This window comes from Telopea speciosissima, chromosome 8 (genome assembly GCF_018873765.1).
Source record: "Telopea speciosissima isolate NSW1024214 ecotype Mountain lineage chromosome 8, Tspe_v1, whole genome shotgun sequence".
NCBI lineage: Eukaryota > Viridiplantae > Streptophyta > Magnoliopsida > Proteales > Proteaceae > Telopea > Telopea speciosissima.
This window is the reverse complement of record NC_057923.1, coordinates 25,620,141-25,637,038: the sequence shown is the minus strand read 5'-3', so window position 1 is coordinate 25,637,038 and position 16,898 is coordinate 25,620,141. Positions and strand designations below refer to the sequence as shown.

The following is a 16,898-nucleotide window of genomic DNA, read 5'->3' as shown; positions in this document are numbered from 1 at the left end:
CTGGTATTCTGTACCGTTTATTTTGTTCCTTGTCCTGATTTATTTGACACGAAGATTTTTCTCTACTATTGCTGCTGATGATTGGTGTTATTGTGTTGGTATTGCTATTTAGTATGTAGTCCTCTCTATGGTCAATGGCGTCTACGACTGCTATATATTTTCAAGACTGGTTCTGCTATTTATGTATATTCTTGTTGTTCCAATTTGGAGCCTTTGATATATATGCTCCAGCTTGAGGGGGAGTGCTGAATATTGTATCGTGAGGGGGAGAGTTAGTGTTAAGTCGAGAGAGGGAGAAGTCTAAGATAGTCATTGTTATTAGTTAAGTCTTGTTTATTGTCTTTGGGTGTAATTTGAACTATACTGGGACTTTTAATAATAACATTATAAGTGGTGGGACCTAGGCCACGATAGAATATACTTCTGAATCCTATCATGGCTTTAAGGTTCTCTCTCTTCTCTCCACTGTGTTGTCTCTCTTATTTTTCCTTTTCTTCTTGAAGGTGCTGGTTTACAGGATTTTATATTGTTACAAGGATATATTATAACAACCAGTAAAACCAGTAAAAAATGTGAGTGCACAATTGCAAAACAGAAAATAAACTAAGAAAAAATAAGCAGTAAAATTAATATGTAACATTGAAGACGGTAAACTTGAACAGAATTTGTACTAGGCAGTAAAAAAGAAGGCGGCGGCACTAGGCAGTGCAGGAGGAAAAGAAAAAATAAAAAACAGATTAATAGAGTGCCACCTGAAGAAGAAGTAATAGAAGAAAAAAGAAGGGGGGGGGAGAAGGGGAAAAACAGAATTGAAGTAGTAGAAGAAAAAAGGTGGAAAAGAAGAAGAAAAAAAATAGAGGGAAAAAAACTTACTGAAAAGGGGAGGGGTGCTGTCGCAATGAATGCTGCCGTAAAGGGGAGTGGTGCCGCCGGAAAGAGTGCTGCCTTGTACACCGACCATCATCGACTTCACTAGGATTTGCAGAGCTTGAACTTGAGAGGAGAAGAATCAAACCACCTAGTTTGATATTTTGTGTTATAGTATTGGTCTAAAGGAGTCGTGGACCCTTATTGGACCTTATTACTATGTTCTATTCCACCGGGAGTTCGTTGTTGTGTTATATTTTAGTTGCGTTCTTAGTTTACTTTCCTCTTGTACCTCCTAAACTAATGCTATCAAAATCGCTCTGAATGAAAATATTTTTTGGACATCAAAACAAATGAATATTTTACCGCACTTTTGGTTTTTAACAATGTTTTACCATATTAAGATTTATGGAAATTTTAGATTTGAGAAAAACCCCAGCATTAGAAAGTTGAAAATTGCACCTACCACCGAAAATCCAGTTTTTGTTTGAACTGGGGGGTTGACTTTTTATCCTTTCTGAATTTTATTTTTTAACTATTTTTATTGGATTGAAATAGGGGGTAGTTTGCTTATTTATGAATAATAACTTAAGTAAATGAAATACAAAAACATTTACTTAAATGATATTAGGCATAAATAAGTGTCTGTCATGGTTTCTAGCTTGGTTTTTGGGATAAATAACTCTGTACTGGTTTCGAGCCATGTTTCCCCACGTTTCGATGGGCATAAGTGTCGAAACTTGCGAAATTACCATCAACTCGTCCGAAACTAGTTGAAACTAGTCAAAACTTTGAACTTTTTAAAATACATGCAGGTTTCATCTCAGTTTTCCACGAAACTGAGATATCTCAGAAATCTTGGTCGGTTTCGACCGAGATCTTGTTCCATGGTTGGTGGCAATCTTGTCTCATGGCGTAGTAAGAAGCAAACCATTGTGGCAAGGTCCAGTGCTGAAGCAGAATATCGAGCTATGACTCATATGACAGCTGAGTTGATGTAGTTGAAGTCTCTTTTTCAAGAGTTGGGGTTCCCAGTTACTCAACCTATGAACATGTTTTGAGATGATCAAGCTGCCATCTACATTGCTACTTTGCTAGTAATCATGTGTTTCATGAGTGGACGAAACATGAGGTTGATTGTCACTTTATAAGGAATGCTGTTATGAAGAAGCTCATTGTTACACATAGTTGTCACGGCCTCACGGCGATCCAAGTTGGTGGAGGGGTGTCTGATCGATATATCCACACGTCACCAGCCATGGCGTTGCCATTGGCGATCATGTTGACCATGGCAGAATTGTAATTAAATCCAAAGTTGAATGGCAAAGTTGAATGGCAAACTAGTAGATAAATCAAGATTTATAAGAGCAATGGCAGAATTGTAATTAAATCTAAAGTTGAATGGCAAATTAGTAGATAAATCAAGATTTATAAGAGCAATGGCAGAATTGTAATTAATCTGAAGTTGTAAAGGAGTGGCAGAACTGTAATTTGATGGAGTTAGAGAGAAAAGTGAATGGGCTAAACAGAATAGCAATAAAGAATATAGGGGGTTTTATATAAATAATATAAGTTATCCTTGCAATTTTAAAGACTTAATGTCTTCTTCAACCTTGCAATAACACGATAGAAAGAGAGGCAGAGAGGCGGTGAACTGGAGTAGTTCCAGCAGAGGAAACTCCTTGTGAAGACAATTCTCCCTGCAATTTCTGGAACAAAATCGCAGCACCAAGATCTGCCGATCCCAACGAGAAAAAGCCCCAAAATTCTGCTGGCAACCGAATGGTGAGATCTGAAATCAGATCTGGCGGATGTCTTAGTTGCAGGTTACTTCGAAAAAATTGAATCTCACAGAAAGAGAGACTGCTGGATATGAAACTTCCAGATATGGATCGCCCAAGAGAAGAACTAATGGATCAAATTTCAGAACCAGTCGATGTTTGTGTAAGGAACCTATGATGGCTTTCCAGAATCTGGTAGTACCGCCCAGAAAGAAGAAATTCAGAAACCAAGGCTAAAATAGGAGATTAGGGGAAACAAGGAGTGGGTCTAAGGTTGGGGAAGAAACAAAAAATTAAAGAAGAAGAAATCGAAGAGGGAGAGAGACAGGAAGAAGAAATCGAAGTCGATATGCACATTTCTCCAGTGCCAGGATGCCATGGCGGCGCCATGACAACTATGTTGTTACACCATTCGTTTCGTCTACGGATCAGTTGGTTGATTTGTTTACCAAGGCTCTTTTCAGTCCAGCTTTTCGGAAGTGTTGTTCCAAGCTGAGCACGGGAGATGTGTATGCTCCAGCTTGAGGGGGAGTGTTAGAGCATTGGTCTAGAGGAGTCATGGACCCTGATTGGACCTTATTATTATGTTCTATTCCATCGGGAGTTTGCGGTTGTGTTATAGTTTAGTTGTGTTTTTAGTTTTAGTTTCCTTTCTGCCTAGGTTTCTTTATCCAATTGGAACTCGGATTTGTTATTTTATTATAAACAAAGATTTTTCTGTCCAGCGATAGATTCACTGACTTGTTCTATCGCTGAACAGCTCTTCCCCATTCTCTTCTCCATTGTCTCTCTCTTTCTCTCTTCTCTTATTGTTTCTTCTCTGAATGGTGATTGATTATTAAAGTTCTTACAAACTTATGTATTCTATATTCTTTTATTTTAATAAACAAACTGATTCAGTGCTTGCTTCTCACATAACTGTAATATGTACACGAGCCAATATAAGTACTAGAAATACCATAATGAAAAACATGTATATAAACAAAGAAGTCACCACCCAGGACGCCTAGGCACCCTAGATGATGTCTAGGGTCCCAAGGCACCCGCTTTATTATCAAAAGGTGGTCAACCACCCAGCCCCTAAAAATATGCTCCAAAGCATGGGTACCGCCTTTGACAACTGTGGAAAAACATAAGGTGCTACTGATCGTTCCATTTGCATACAAAATGCATTTTTGTTGCTCCTCTGGAATTCCCTCACCTTTTGGTTTTCTGTTGTGAACGTGCTGTTGAACTCTCTCTCTCTCTCTCTCTATTTCTCACACACACACTCATATAGGGTGTGGGTGTGTGTGGTTAAAGGGAAAGACCCCCCCATCTGTTGAATGAAGTTTGTCTTAATGAATTAATTCCTATCTTTTTATTTACTTTAGTGTATTTAGGACTTGGAACTACCTTTTTTCTCTCCAGGCTGTAAAGCAACTTCTTAGGTTGGATGCAGATAATCCAGATTCACATCGATGCTTGGTATGTTACTCCTTGTATGCTTAATTTTGTCTGATGTTTTCTTTTCATAATATATTTAGTCTACCCATTAGTGTGAATTTTGTCACCAATTGCCTTGAAATTGTCAGTACATTACTCTCCATATGCTAATTTTGAGCTTATTATCACAGATAAGATTCTTCCATAAAGTGGGATCAATGGCAGCTCCAGCATCTGATTCAGAGAAACTTATTTGCAGTGTCTTAGTAGCAGAGCGTCCAGATTTGAGGTTTCCTTATCATATGCATTTTCCTGCCATAATGTAGTGTTATTCTCTTGCTCGGTTTTCTATGTGTTCTCCTCGATTTTTTTTGGTGGGGGAAGGGGGATGTTGTGTGTGATGCGGTTTAGGTTTTGTTTTGTGCAATAACGATTCTATCCTAGTGAGTAGCTTCCTGTTCAGGTTGGATTTTAAGTTTCTACTCCCCCTCCCCCTCTCCTTGTACAGATTTTGGCTTTGACTCTTGTGCTTTTGTGGTTGATTTCTTGCAGTTTGTTTAGCCTTTATTGAGTTTTTCTACTGTTTGCTAGGTTTTTAGAATTTTTTTATCTTAAAGCAGAAAATATCTCATGCTGCCTTCTTTTTTGCAGTCAATTGCATGGGAAATCTCTGATCGAAGCAAATAGCCATTTCTTAGAGAAACACAAAGGTGTCTTCCATATTCTTTAGCTGTCTACCATATATATGTGGATAATCATAGTTGAAGATTTATGCTTACAATAGTCTCTTTTTCTGACCTTTTTTGCTTTTTTCTGTAGATTCATTGATGCATAGAGCAGCATCAGCAGAAGTACTTTATGTCATGGAACCTGAAAAGAAGTCTGAGGCTGTCAAAATTATTGAAGATTCAACCAACAATCTCATGTTGATGTAATGTTTCTTTCTTGATTCTCCACCCACCCAACCCCAACCCCAACCCAAAGGCAGTGCCAAAGTTTGCATGGTATACCTATTCTTCTTAATTTTAGACTAACTCTGCATGTTTTACTAATTAGAAATGGAGCATTGGGACCTGTCAAGGAATGGAAGCTCAGAGACTGTATTTCAGTTCACAAACTACTTGGAACAGTCTTGTTCGACCCTGATGCTGCATCAAGTAAGTGCTGCCAAAACATTTTGTCCACTATTGCCTCATTGTCCTGGTCCCTCGTTTTCCATGCATGTGGGAACCATCTCAGTTGACCATCCCTATCGTGTATCAGTGCTTCATTCAGTTTTGTATCCTTTATTTTATCATTTACCGTTGCTATTCATCACCTCAGGCTTCTTACTATATTTCTGTTGTTTTCAATTGCCAAAGATTCAGCATTGTAGTTATGGCTGGTATCTGCTTTAAATTTTCCCATAATTGTTTTGAACTGATCACACAATACTCCTTGTAAACAATAACAGATTAGAAGAAGAAAAGAGAATGAAGGAAGAAAAAGAGGGAAACGATAGACTGTAATCCTTTGGGGAGAACAATCAATTAGATTATTCTCCCCTCTTCACTATTATAAATAGAATAGGATAAAATTACAAAAGAGATCAAAATTCCCAAAATACTCTCACTAGACTAGTCTCGGTATTAGCACCAGGCATTAATATCAGGATGCTCATTCTTATATTCTAACACTCCTCCTCAAGCTAGAGCATAGATGTTAATCATGCCAGCTTGTTACAAATATAATGATGCTAATACCGAGATGCTCACTCTCATATTCTACTACTGGCTGTTTCTTGCTCTTCCAAAACACCAAATTTCCTCCCACAAAGACACAATACCCAGTAGTAGACCTCCTATCCACGGGAGACCCTAGCCAATTAGCATCACAAAACCCCTCAATCGGTCCATGACCATGATCAGTGTAGAGTAGACCACGTCCTGGAGCCTTCTTAAGGTACCTCAAGATCTGAATCAGAACATCCCAATGTGACGTCCTTGGAGAGGACAGAAACTGGCTCACTACACTGACTAGCAAGGTAATGTCCGGTCGAGTCACAGTGAGATAATTCAATTTACCAACAAGTCTTCGATATTTTTTCGGGTCATCAAGAATATCACCATTGTCATCTATCAACTTCAAATTTGGGTCCATTGAAGTATCCGAAGGTTTAACCCAAGCATACCTGTTTTTGTAAGCAGGTCAAGTACATACTTTCTCTGGGAGAGAGAAATACCTTTGCTAGACTGAGCAACCTCAACTCCAAGGAAATACTTCGACTTGCCAAGATCCTTGGTTTGAAATTTATGCTGTAAATGTACTTTCAGCTGCTTAATACCTTCAACATCATCACCAGTGATGACGATATCATCTACATATACCACCAAAAACAACCTGCCAGCCTTGCTATGCCGGTAGAACACCAAATGATCACTGCCACACCGAGTCAGCCCAAACTCCAAAACCACATAGGGGTGTCAATAAAGCCCGGCTGGCCCGAACCCGCCCTGAGCCTGGCCTGGACCGGACCCTGATTTTTCAGCCCTGAGGGCGGGTTTGGGTTTAGTTGTAGTCTGGCCCTGGCAGGGTCGGGTCGGGTCGGGTCCGGGCTTAGCCTGGCCCGACCCTGTATTAATTATAAGTATAGAATATTGTATATTATATATATATATATAGAAAAAAATTAAAAAGCAAAAGACAAAAAAAAACCCCTAAGGGCACATACGACTAAACCCTAAATCCCTTTCACCCTTTTCAGTTTTCAACTTTTCATCCTAATCGCTATAAGGGAGTAAGGGTGCCGTTCACTGTCTTCCTCCTTCCCTCAGTCTCCTTGCCTGAAGAATGGATATTTTCAAAAGGCTCGGAATCTGAACCAATCACTCTTTTCTTCTCCGCTTCAGATTTTCCACAATCGATTGTTACCCTTCCAAGGTTTCTAGGGTTTCATCTTCAGATTGAATTTCTTGTGCGGAAATCGGAACTCGAAGTCAGATCGCTGAAGCTCCATTGATTTATTTTGTTTTCTATATTTCCTTTGTCTATTGTTGTGCACCGAATCCTGTTTCGGGATCGAATCGGACTATCGTTCCTTTTCCAATTCTTTATTGTACTGAAGTTTGCAGGTGAGAAACCATTAGAGGAACCATTACAGGAATCAAGTGACGGTGTATTTATGAATTTTCATCAAAATGTAATCTTATCGGTTGGTTTTCTTAAGTTCATTCTAGGGCTTCTGTTTGATTCATTTTCTCTTGGTGCGCAAAGTGGTTGGTGAATTTATATGCCCCTAGATGGCTAGATCTGATTTCAGTTTACTTTCGGATGTCGTTATATTGAAATCCCGTTATAAATTCTGGTTCTGCTAATTGATTCTTACTATTCTATTTTGTTTTCAGCTTCCTTGTGGCAGTAGGATTTCTAATACTGCTTTTTTTTGTTATCAGAATTTAATCTAACTTTGCAGGTTTATTTTACCCCCTGAATCAACCCATCGGTTGCAGTTTCAGGCCTATTGTTTGCTGAAGTTATTTGATTTCTTTGTTTTCTGGTTCTTTTCCTAGTCATTTGATCCTATATGAACTAAATTCCAACTGGGTTTTGCTGGTTTAAGTTTAGTTCACATTAAAATACTTCGACCATTTTAACCGATTTTATGCTTTGATTCTTAACTTCTTATCCAGTTTTTGGTTTTGTTAAGAATATTAAGTTTCTCAATATCTCTGTATTTGTTCTTTTCTCTTCTTTTCTCATTTCGAAATTCTGGCAGGCTTTCTAATTCTAACTCCTATATCAATTTTCTTAACAGAGCTCTCAATGGAGTAGCAGTATATTATTCGGGTAATTGCATAGTGGTTTAAATCTTACGGTCTCATTGAGTAGACTTCTTCTCGTATCTTTTGTTCGGTGGTTCATCGGTTTTTGGTCATGGACGACGGAGAGCTCGATTACTCTTGGGATTGCAAACAAAATCAGGGTCGGGGTCAAGACAAGGTCAATTAGGGCCAACCCGACCCTGCCCGACCCTATCAAGGTTAATCAGGGCTGGGTCGGGTTAGGGAAAACCCTGGCAGGGTCGGACTGGGTTGAGGGTTTCTTAGGCCCTACCAGGGTTGGGTTAGTTTAGGGTTTAGGTTAAGGCCCCTAGGGCTGGGTTAGGGTTTAGGTTAGGCCCGGGCCAACCCGACCCATTGACACCCCTAAAACCACATCAGAAAATCTCCCAAACCAGGTTCTAGGAGATTGCTTCAAACCATACAACAACTTCTTGAGTTTGCAAACCAGACCAGACTCCCCCTGAGCAACAAACCTAGGAGGTTGCTCCATATAAACCTCCTCATGGAGATCACCATGAAGAAACACATTCTTCACATCCAACTGAAAAAGTGGCCAGTGATGAGAACCTGTAAGAGAGATCAAGAGACGAACAGATGCAAGCTTGGCAACCGGGGAAAAGGTATCAAAATAATCAACCCCATAGACCTGGGTATAACCCTTTACGACCAAACAGGCCTTCAAACGGGTCAAGGAGCCATCTGGATTCACCTTCACAATATACACCCACCTACAACCAATGGCCTTTGCACCGGTTGGTAAAGGCACTAAATCCCAAGTATGATTTTCAGCCAAAGCAGACAATTCTTCCTCCATAGCTGTCCTCCAGCCAGAATGGGACAATGCCTCTGAAACAAACTTAGGAGTAGGATAAGACTCAATAGTAGAGAGACAAGAAGAGAAGTTAGCAGACAAACCAGCATAAGAGACAAAATGAGACAGAATGTTTAGTACAACTACGAACACCCTTACGATGAGCAATAGGAATATCCAGATCAGCAGGAGGAACACTTAACTGAGCAGCTAGATCTGTAGACAAAGTAGATGCTGGAGGAGCAGTAGAGGCCTGGGGAACTGCATCATCATGAGGACAACAAACAAAAGTGAACCGAATCGGAGAAGGTGTTGGCCGAACAGGTGGAGGTGGAGGTGGAGGTGATGAAACTGCAGCCTTTGGAACCTGTGAAATAGACCGCTAAACCACATACAAAGGAATCTCATCGTCCAATTCAGAGAGAACAAGAGTTATCACTATAGAAGGTGGACTCAAAAAAGGAAACATCGGCAGTGACAAAATATTTTTTAAGAACAGGAGAATAACACCGATAATCTTTTTTAGTCCGGAAATATCCCAAGAAAATACACTTAATGGATTTGGAATCATACTTGGACAGCCCTGGACGATGATCACGAATAAAGCAAACACAACCAAAAAATACGAGGTGGTAAAACAAAAAGTTGTTCAGTCGGAAATAAAAGAGAATGAGGAATCCCCCCTTGTAACACAGAAGATGGCATACGTTATAAAACAGGCAATCAAAACAGCATCAGTCCAAAATATTTTTGGTACTTTCATTTCAAAAAGAATGGAACGAGTCACCTCCATTAGATGTCTATTCATCCGTTCAGCCACACCATTTTGTTGGGGTGTGGCTGAACACGAAGATTGGTTTAACATACCACAGTCAGCCATAAAGGAGTTAAAAGGTGCTGAAAAATACTCAAGTGCATTATCACTACGCAAAACACTAATATTGGTATTGAATCGAGTCTGAATTTCATTAACAAAGGTACGAAAAATTGAAAATAACTCAGAACTATGCTTCATTAGATAAATCCATGTGACTCTAGAATAGTCATCAACAAGGTAACAAAATATTTACATCCCAACTTAGAAGTAACAGGACAAGGTCCCCATACATCAAAATGCACTAAAGAAAAAGGGTTCATAGACCGTTTATTAACTCTAGGGGAATAACTCACACGGTCGAGCTTTCCAAATTGACATGACTCACACTCTAGACTAGAAAAAGAACGAAAATGAGAATCTAACTTCTGTGAGCTCTGCAACGATGGATGACCCAACTGACAATGAACTTAGTGTGGAGACAGGACACTGGAGCATGCAACTGAAGGAGAGTCATCAAGAAGATACAGCCCCCTTTCTCATGTCCCCTACCAAGCATCTTCTTCGTAGTAAGATCCTGAAAAACACAATAATCAGGGGAAATGTCACGGAACAATTATAGGCTTTAGTAATTTGACTAATAAAAAGCAAGTTACAAGGAAAGTCAGGTAAATGGAGGATAGAAGACAGAAGACAGAGACAGATTTAGTATGGCAAACAGTGCCAGTGCCAGTGACTTTGGCAAAGGAACCATCAACCAATGTAACACTAGATTCGGTAGACTGGAAGGAAGAAAAATTACCTGACCCACCAGATATGTGATCAGATGCATCCGAATCAATGATCCAGGGGCGAGGAGATGAGAAACATGCAGTGGCATTACCTGTCTGGGCAAAAGTAGCAGTGGAGGAAGATGTAGAAGGCTGAGATATTTGAAAGTGTGTGAACCGAGCATAATCCTCATCCGATAATCTCACCACCTTATCCTCAGAAGATGGAACAGAAGACTCGGTATTAGTCGCTGAATTGGCATATTATTGTTGTGGTGGTTTACCATGAAGCTTCCAACAAAAGTGTTGGATATGTCCTGGTCCACCACAATGATTACAGATCTTGATAGGACCAAAATTTTCACCACTATTACCACCACCAGTACCACCACTGTTACCACCACTACTGCCTCTTCCACTACCACGGACACCACCGCGGTCCCCAGTACGTCCACCATTGCCTCTTCTGGCTAGATGCAACAAGAGCTGAACTCTCACCATTGCTATGTGCTGGTTCATGAGAACTATTGCAAGAAACACGAAGAACATGAGAGAAAGTTTCAAAAAGAGAGGCAACTCTATCACCTCCACGAATGGTTGAGCGTATGGAGTCATTCTGGACCCAGACCTCCTAAAAACCCCATAACTGACCCCTTAACTGCAAGTTGTTCCACTGTTCCTGCATTTGTTTCACATCAGAACTAATAGGTAGCAATGCATTTAATTCTTCAAACATCCTCTTATAATCAACAAAATATTGAGTCATTGGACGATCCTTCCTGTCGGTTCAATAGAACTCCTGTGATAGTTCATAAATACGAGACAAATTATTCTGTCCAGAATATAGAATATGCAAATAATCCCATAACTCCTTCACAGTATCTATGTGAGTCACTAAGTCAATGATCTGGGAAGTCATACTGTTCAGCATCTGTCCCAGAATACGGGCATCTCCAATTTCCCATATTTCATCATCTTCTGGTTTGGCCTTGGTAAGGTGTTTTTGTTGACCACGACCAATTAAAACCACCCAGACAATTTTCTTCCATTGCTGGAAATTACTAACACCCTCCAATTTCTTTTCTGTGATAGACTTGAAAGAACCCGAGATAACCTCTGCGACAACTTAGAATCTCCACTTGTGACACCCATTGCGATCAAACAAAAGGAATTTGCAGCTTCAAATAATGCCCCTCCAACAAGAAAAATACTGATCTCAAATCAGATCTTCAACAAGCCAAAAATCGAGCTTCAACCACAATCAATCCAGGAAAAAAAAAGGTTCAAACAAATCTATCAAAAGCCGAGACCTGAAATTGAATCTCTTTTCAATTCAGCGCAACTACTAGCCCTGAATCGGTACAAACCACAAAAGGGAGACCTAGTTCTTCTTATTTCTTCATGAACTAGTCTCAAACATCTTCCGAAAATCGCAGCATAGGGTGCTGCAGCCCCTTCAAACCAAATTCACGAAAAACTTCAAACCTGGAAAAACTTCAGACTGTAACTCCAATGAGAACCGAGAGAGATAGAGTAGGTCCTAGGAAATTAAATCGATTCCTAAGAGCCAAGCTCTGATACCATGTAAACAATAACAGATTAGAAGAAGAAAAGAGAGAGTAGGAAGAAGAAGAGGGAAACAATTGACTGTAATCCTTTGGGGAGAACAATCAATTAGATTATTCTCCCCTCTTCACTATTATAAATAGAATAGGGTAAAATTACAAAAGAGACCAAAAGCCCCAAAATACCCTCACTAGACTGGCGCTAATGCCGAGATGCTCATTGTCATATTCTAACACTCCTAAAGAACGTCTCTAGTTTATCCATTATGCTCTATTTCTGTGGACACGTACTGCTAGATCTCTTGTATTATAGTTTCATAAACTGAAAAGTTATTGTCAATCAACAGTCATTAGGTGACCTCCTCTTTATATGCCTAAGTTCTAGTTGATTCTTAAATTTGGGGGGGGGTTGTCAGTAATGCTCTCTAGTTTAAACTTGTGATTTGACAGTCCATTCTCGCTCTCTCATTTATTCTGATACCAGTTAGCCCTTCATCGTACTCTGGAAATCCTTTAGACCTACCTCTTGTTTTTGAATATGCATGCGATGATCCTCATAGATGCCTAATTTACATCCCATACTGGTCTTGTACTGGCTCTTTCTCTTTGTCAAACACACTTGACAGACATGGTCATGTATATCCCATATATGGATAGAGGAATATGAATTAAACATGAATGTACTTGATGTATAGGGGGAAATTAAGATTTTCATCTCTGATATGTTCAAAAATGAAATGGTTAACTTATAATTAATTAAGAGGATTAAATACCATGTAATATTCTGTTTGTCTAATTGGTTGCTCGACTCGTGCCATTTTCAGAAGTAAAACCTTTTGATGTAGTTCTTCTTGGTCTAAGATCCTGGAACAATTCAATTCTATTTGTTTATTTTATTAATTATGGGCTGATATCTGGTTGATTATCACTCCACTCCTTTCCACAAGGCTAAAAATCATTGACTGTAGGCCATACAAGGGAAGAATTGATCTTTTGTTGTAACCACATATCATCTTGCCTAGATGAATTCAAGATTGATTTTATTCTTGTGCAGGGTGGAAAGCACGATGTGCTGAGTACTTCCCTCTCTCGACATACTTTGAAGGCCTTTATAGTTCAGCCATTGCAAAATATGCTTTAGAAAAGATGTCTAAGGCGCCTCAAAATGGGGTCCCAAGCCATCAGGAAGTTTTTCGGAGTCGTCTAACTCATTCTTCAAATGGAAAATTAGAGGCTTTCAAGGACCTTACCGTTTAAACTCAAGTCTGCTGCTTACCCATCTGCGAGAGTCAGACTAAAAAAGTATACCAAGAGAGTTACAAGATTTGCAACCATGCCAGGCTTGGGGACATGAAAAAAGTTTACCTAAATACTATGAAAGGAGAGGAGGCAGCTCAAGCCTTTTAAAAATTGTTCCATGAGGTTTTTTTGAGCAAATTTGCGGTGAGCAATTGATTTGCATTGAAACTCGGTTTCCTTTTTGTTTCTCTACATGACCTTTCTTCTGCCTGGTTGCAGGATGGATTCTGTTAGAAATGTGTATATTTAGTTCATTGTATTGAGAGAGCTGTTGAATCTTATCCTCGCCTCCTTTTGATCAACAAAATAGGTGGTGGTGGTGGTGGGTTGAGGGGCTGCTGCCAGCAGCATTTCAAGGTTATAATGCTTTAGGGCAAAGAAGTGTTTTTTTTTTTTTTGCAACGATCTTTTTGAGTACAGATCCTGCCCCTTCTCGTAGTACAGGGCACAAAATAATGCTTTGACGAGCTGATTACCAGTGATTACATTCAGTTAATGTATACACTAAGAAACATTGAAATTTTTGGGAGAATCACATTGTATCCATTGATTTTGTCATGAAGATCAAGAAACCTGTGTGAGTGAAAGAAATAATAATTTTTTTTAGAATTGTCATCAGAGCTGGAAGTGGTTTAGGATTATCTAGTCACCTATTGTGCCTCAACATGCTTGCTTCTTAATTTGTAGGATACTTCTCAAGTTTGAGCAGGATTTTGAACTTATGTAACTCAACACTCATCTCACCTGTCGACTTTTAGCTAAAAAAATGTAATGGCTGTGTTTGGTTGGATTTGAAGTGATGAAAATTAATCTAAATTTGTGAAGAATAAAAGACTAGTAACTTAGCAGCAGAAGGTTGTATGTACACAGTAGTTAGTGATGGTAAAATTTTTAATATAGTGAAATAATAATAATCTTGAAGAATAAAGCTAGAATGCAGATGTGGATCAAACAAAGGCAATATGAGATAATACAGCCTTGCTGCTCTATGGGCTCACCTAAGAATAGTGTATTAAATTGATGAAAAGATTAAACACCAAGTCAAGCAACATTGGGAGTTAAAAAAAACAAAAAAAAAAAGAGTCCACAATGTCCAAGCTAACAATATATATACCTCAACCGATCTCCTAAAAATCTTCAAATCTCTGGACATTCTCTCCACTCAAATGAAAGACTGAGTTTGTGAACCCTTGCAACAGATTCTGATTCGAGCTGCGGTCTACCTGGTCGGGTTGTCTTGCACAAGTAAACAACAAAAGACAAAGAAGTGCCAGCCTGAGCTAGTTAGTACACTTCAATGCCCAAGTCAGAGCTTGCAACAGATAAGAATCCCAAGTTTAAGGAACTTGAGTAAGCAAGAATCAATTCAGTTCCCATACCTTGGCTAGGTGTGTCTATTTATAGGTTCTGGATTCTATACGATATCCAAGCTTTGCTTGATCCTAGACGATAGTATTGATTTCATATAATCTTAGGTGGCACGACCTTTGGTCGACACGTGTATCGACTAGGGTCGTGCCAAAATCATAACTGCAGTCACGCAAGAAGTGTGATTTTGACCTGACCGAGGTCCATGGTTGGGTTAAGTCAATTAACCATTCATTCTTTTGGCGAGATTTAATTATCCTGAGGTCATGTTTCTGACCCGAGTTTTGGGTGAACTTGCTAGGTGTGGTCTGATATGACACGTGTTGCTCGGGGTAAATTATGGCTCATCATGAACCCACCGTTCTTCATAGAAAAAAAAAGAACTATACATGTTTGTCAAGACGCTGGGAACAGAGCTGCGGACAAGGAATTCACATTATCATCCTCTTCGGTAAAGCTTTCCATTTCTGATTTCTGTTTCGTCGTTATTACTATTTTCCTTGCTACATCCTTTATTTTGCTCAAGTTTTCTAAACGTTATAATCTCCGTCTTAACTCTTAAGTCCCTTCCCTTTGATCATGTACATATTTAATCGGAATGTTACAAGTCTTAAATCCAAGACTACCAGAAGAGTTCTGTACTCTCACATACATAAATGGAAACCCAATTTTATTTTCCTGTGCGAAACCAAAATCCACACACCCGACCTAAAAGTTCTCCCCAAACCTTGTAACCCCTACACCTCTATTGCTATTATTGAAAGTACTGGGAAGAAAAGTTAAGTGGTGGTCTCTGGTTACTTTGTAAGAACCCATCTCTCATTTCCAATACATTCATTGGGAATCGATGCTGTCTTCATTGGTGATCATTCTTACTCCAAGTTATGGTGTTTAATTTGTATCAATGCACTTCCTAAACCAGCTGATATGACTAATTTCTGGTCCAACCTAAGCTCATTCATTTCCTCTTGTACCACCCCTATTACCATTATAGGGGATTTTAATTAGTTCCTCGACCCTGAAGATAAGTATGAGGGTAAGCCTCTTAACCTCAATACCCCCTTAGCTTTGATGTGTAGAGAGCTGCTCAATAAATTCCAATTTGATGAATTAATATCAACAGGCTCCTGGTTCACATGGACCAATCAACAAAAACCACCCAATAAAACTCTAGAGCATTTCGATCGGTGTCTTAGTATGCCCTATTGGTTTAACATTTGGCTTAATTCTACACTACAACTTCTGCCATCCTTTAGCTCTGATCATAACCCGCTCTTACGTTGCACTTCTCTAACACTAAAATGTTACAACAATAACCAAAAACAAAAAAATTCACTCCCAAGCAGCATGGACCAAACGCCCATCTTTCCTTTCCTTCCTCAAACAACAATGGAACCTCCTTCTTGATGCTAACCTCTCAACCAAATTATCTGCCCTCTCTAACTTCTTCAAAATTTGGAATAGAGAGGTATTTGGTTAAATCTCCAATCCGAAACAATTCCTTTTTTATCAGTTCTACATATTGGAAACTGTAAAACCTTCTGACGAGGTCATATCCAACATCAAAGAGACTGAGTATCATATTCAACTCATTTTAGAAAGCGGTAGGATGCAGAAATCTAGACATATGTACATCTAGGATGGAGACAGAAATACTAAATTTTATCATTCCATTGCAAAATGCAATATCAGATCTCATTCTATCCCTTCTCTTGTCGATTCAAATTGAAGCAAAATCTCTGACCCATCTATTATTGCTTCCGAGTTCTCTGCTTATTTTCAGAATCTAATCGCTACAACCAATCCTCTTGATCCATCCTTTGTGGAATGTCTCTTTGACCTTGTGATCTCACAAATACAAATGGAGCTCATTTCCCTTAATAATACCTATTGAAAATGAAATCAAATCCTTGGTGTTTCGTATTGGAGCTTTCAAAGCTCCAAGGATCGATGGTTTTGCAATTTTCTTCTATCAATTTAATTGGGATACTATCAAATTTGGCATCATCAATATGGTCAGGGATTTCTTCTCAAGCCTCACCCTACCTCTTGTTAACCATACCCTTAATACCCTTAATCCTAAAAAAAGATGGAGCACCCATTAGTCTATGCAATGTCTCTTGTAAGTTTATCTAAAAAATCATTGCAAACAGACAAACATTTCCTTTAGTCTTTGATCTCACCTTATCAAGCTGCTTTTGTTAAAGGGAGACAAATGTCTAATAATATAATCATTCCCCAGGAAATCTTCAGCTTCCTAAAGAAAAAGAAGATAGGGAAACAGGGTTCCCTAGCCCTAAAATTAGACATGTCCAAAGCCTACGACAGAATTGAATGGGGTTTTATCAAGGCCATCTTTGAATTCCTAGGTTTTGAT

At 39.1% G+C, this 16,898-nt stretch overlaps 1 protein-coding gene across 1 annotated transcript in view; it reads left to right on the top strand.

Moving 5' to 3' along the window:
- Positions 1 to 13,431, top strand: part of LOC122672839 (N-terminal acetyltransferase A complex auxiliary subunit NAA15-like) — a 62,861-nt gene extending 49,430 nt beyond the window's left edge. The window contains exons 17-22 of the mRNA XM_043870336.1: positions 4,059 to 4,115; positions 4,265 to 4,362; positions 4,725 to 4,783; positions 4,893 to 5,004; positions 5,130 to 5,230; positions 12,909 to 13,431. Coding sequence (XP_043726271.1) covers positions 4,059 to 4,115; positions 4,265 to 4,362; positions 4,725 to 4,783; positions 4,893 to 5,004; positions 5,130 to 5,230; positions 12,909 to 13,111 — 630 coding nt within the window. The 3' untranslated portion in view covers positions 13,112 to 13,431. The remainder of the gene's footprint in view (positions 1 to 4,058; positions 4,116 to 4,264; positions 4,363 to 4,724; positions 4,784 to 4,892; positions 5,005 to 5,129; positions 5,231 to 12,908) is intronic.
- Positions 13,432 to 16,898: the final 3,467 nt, after the last annotated feature.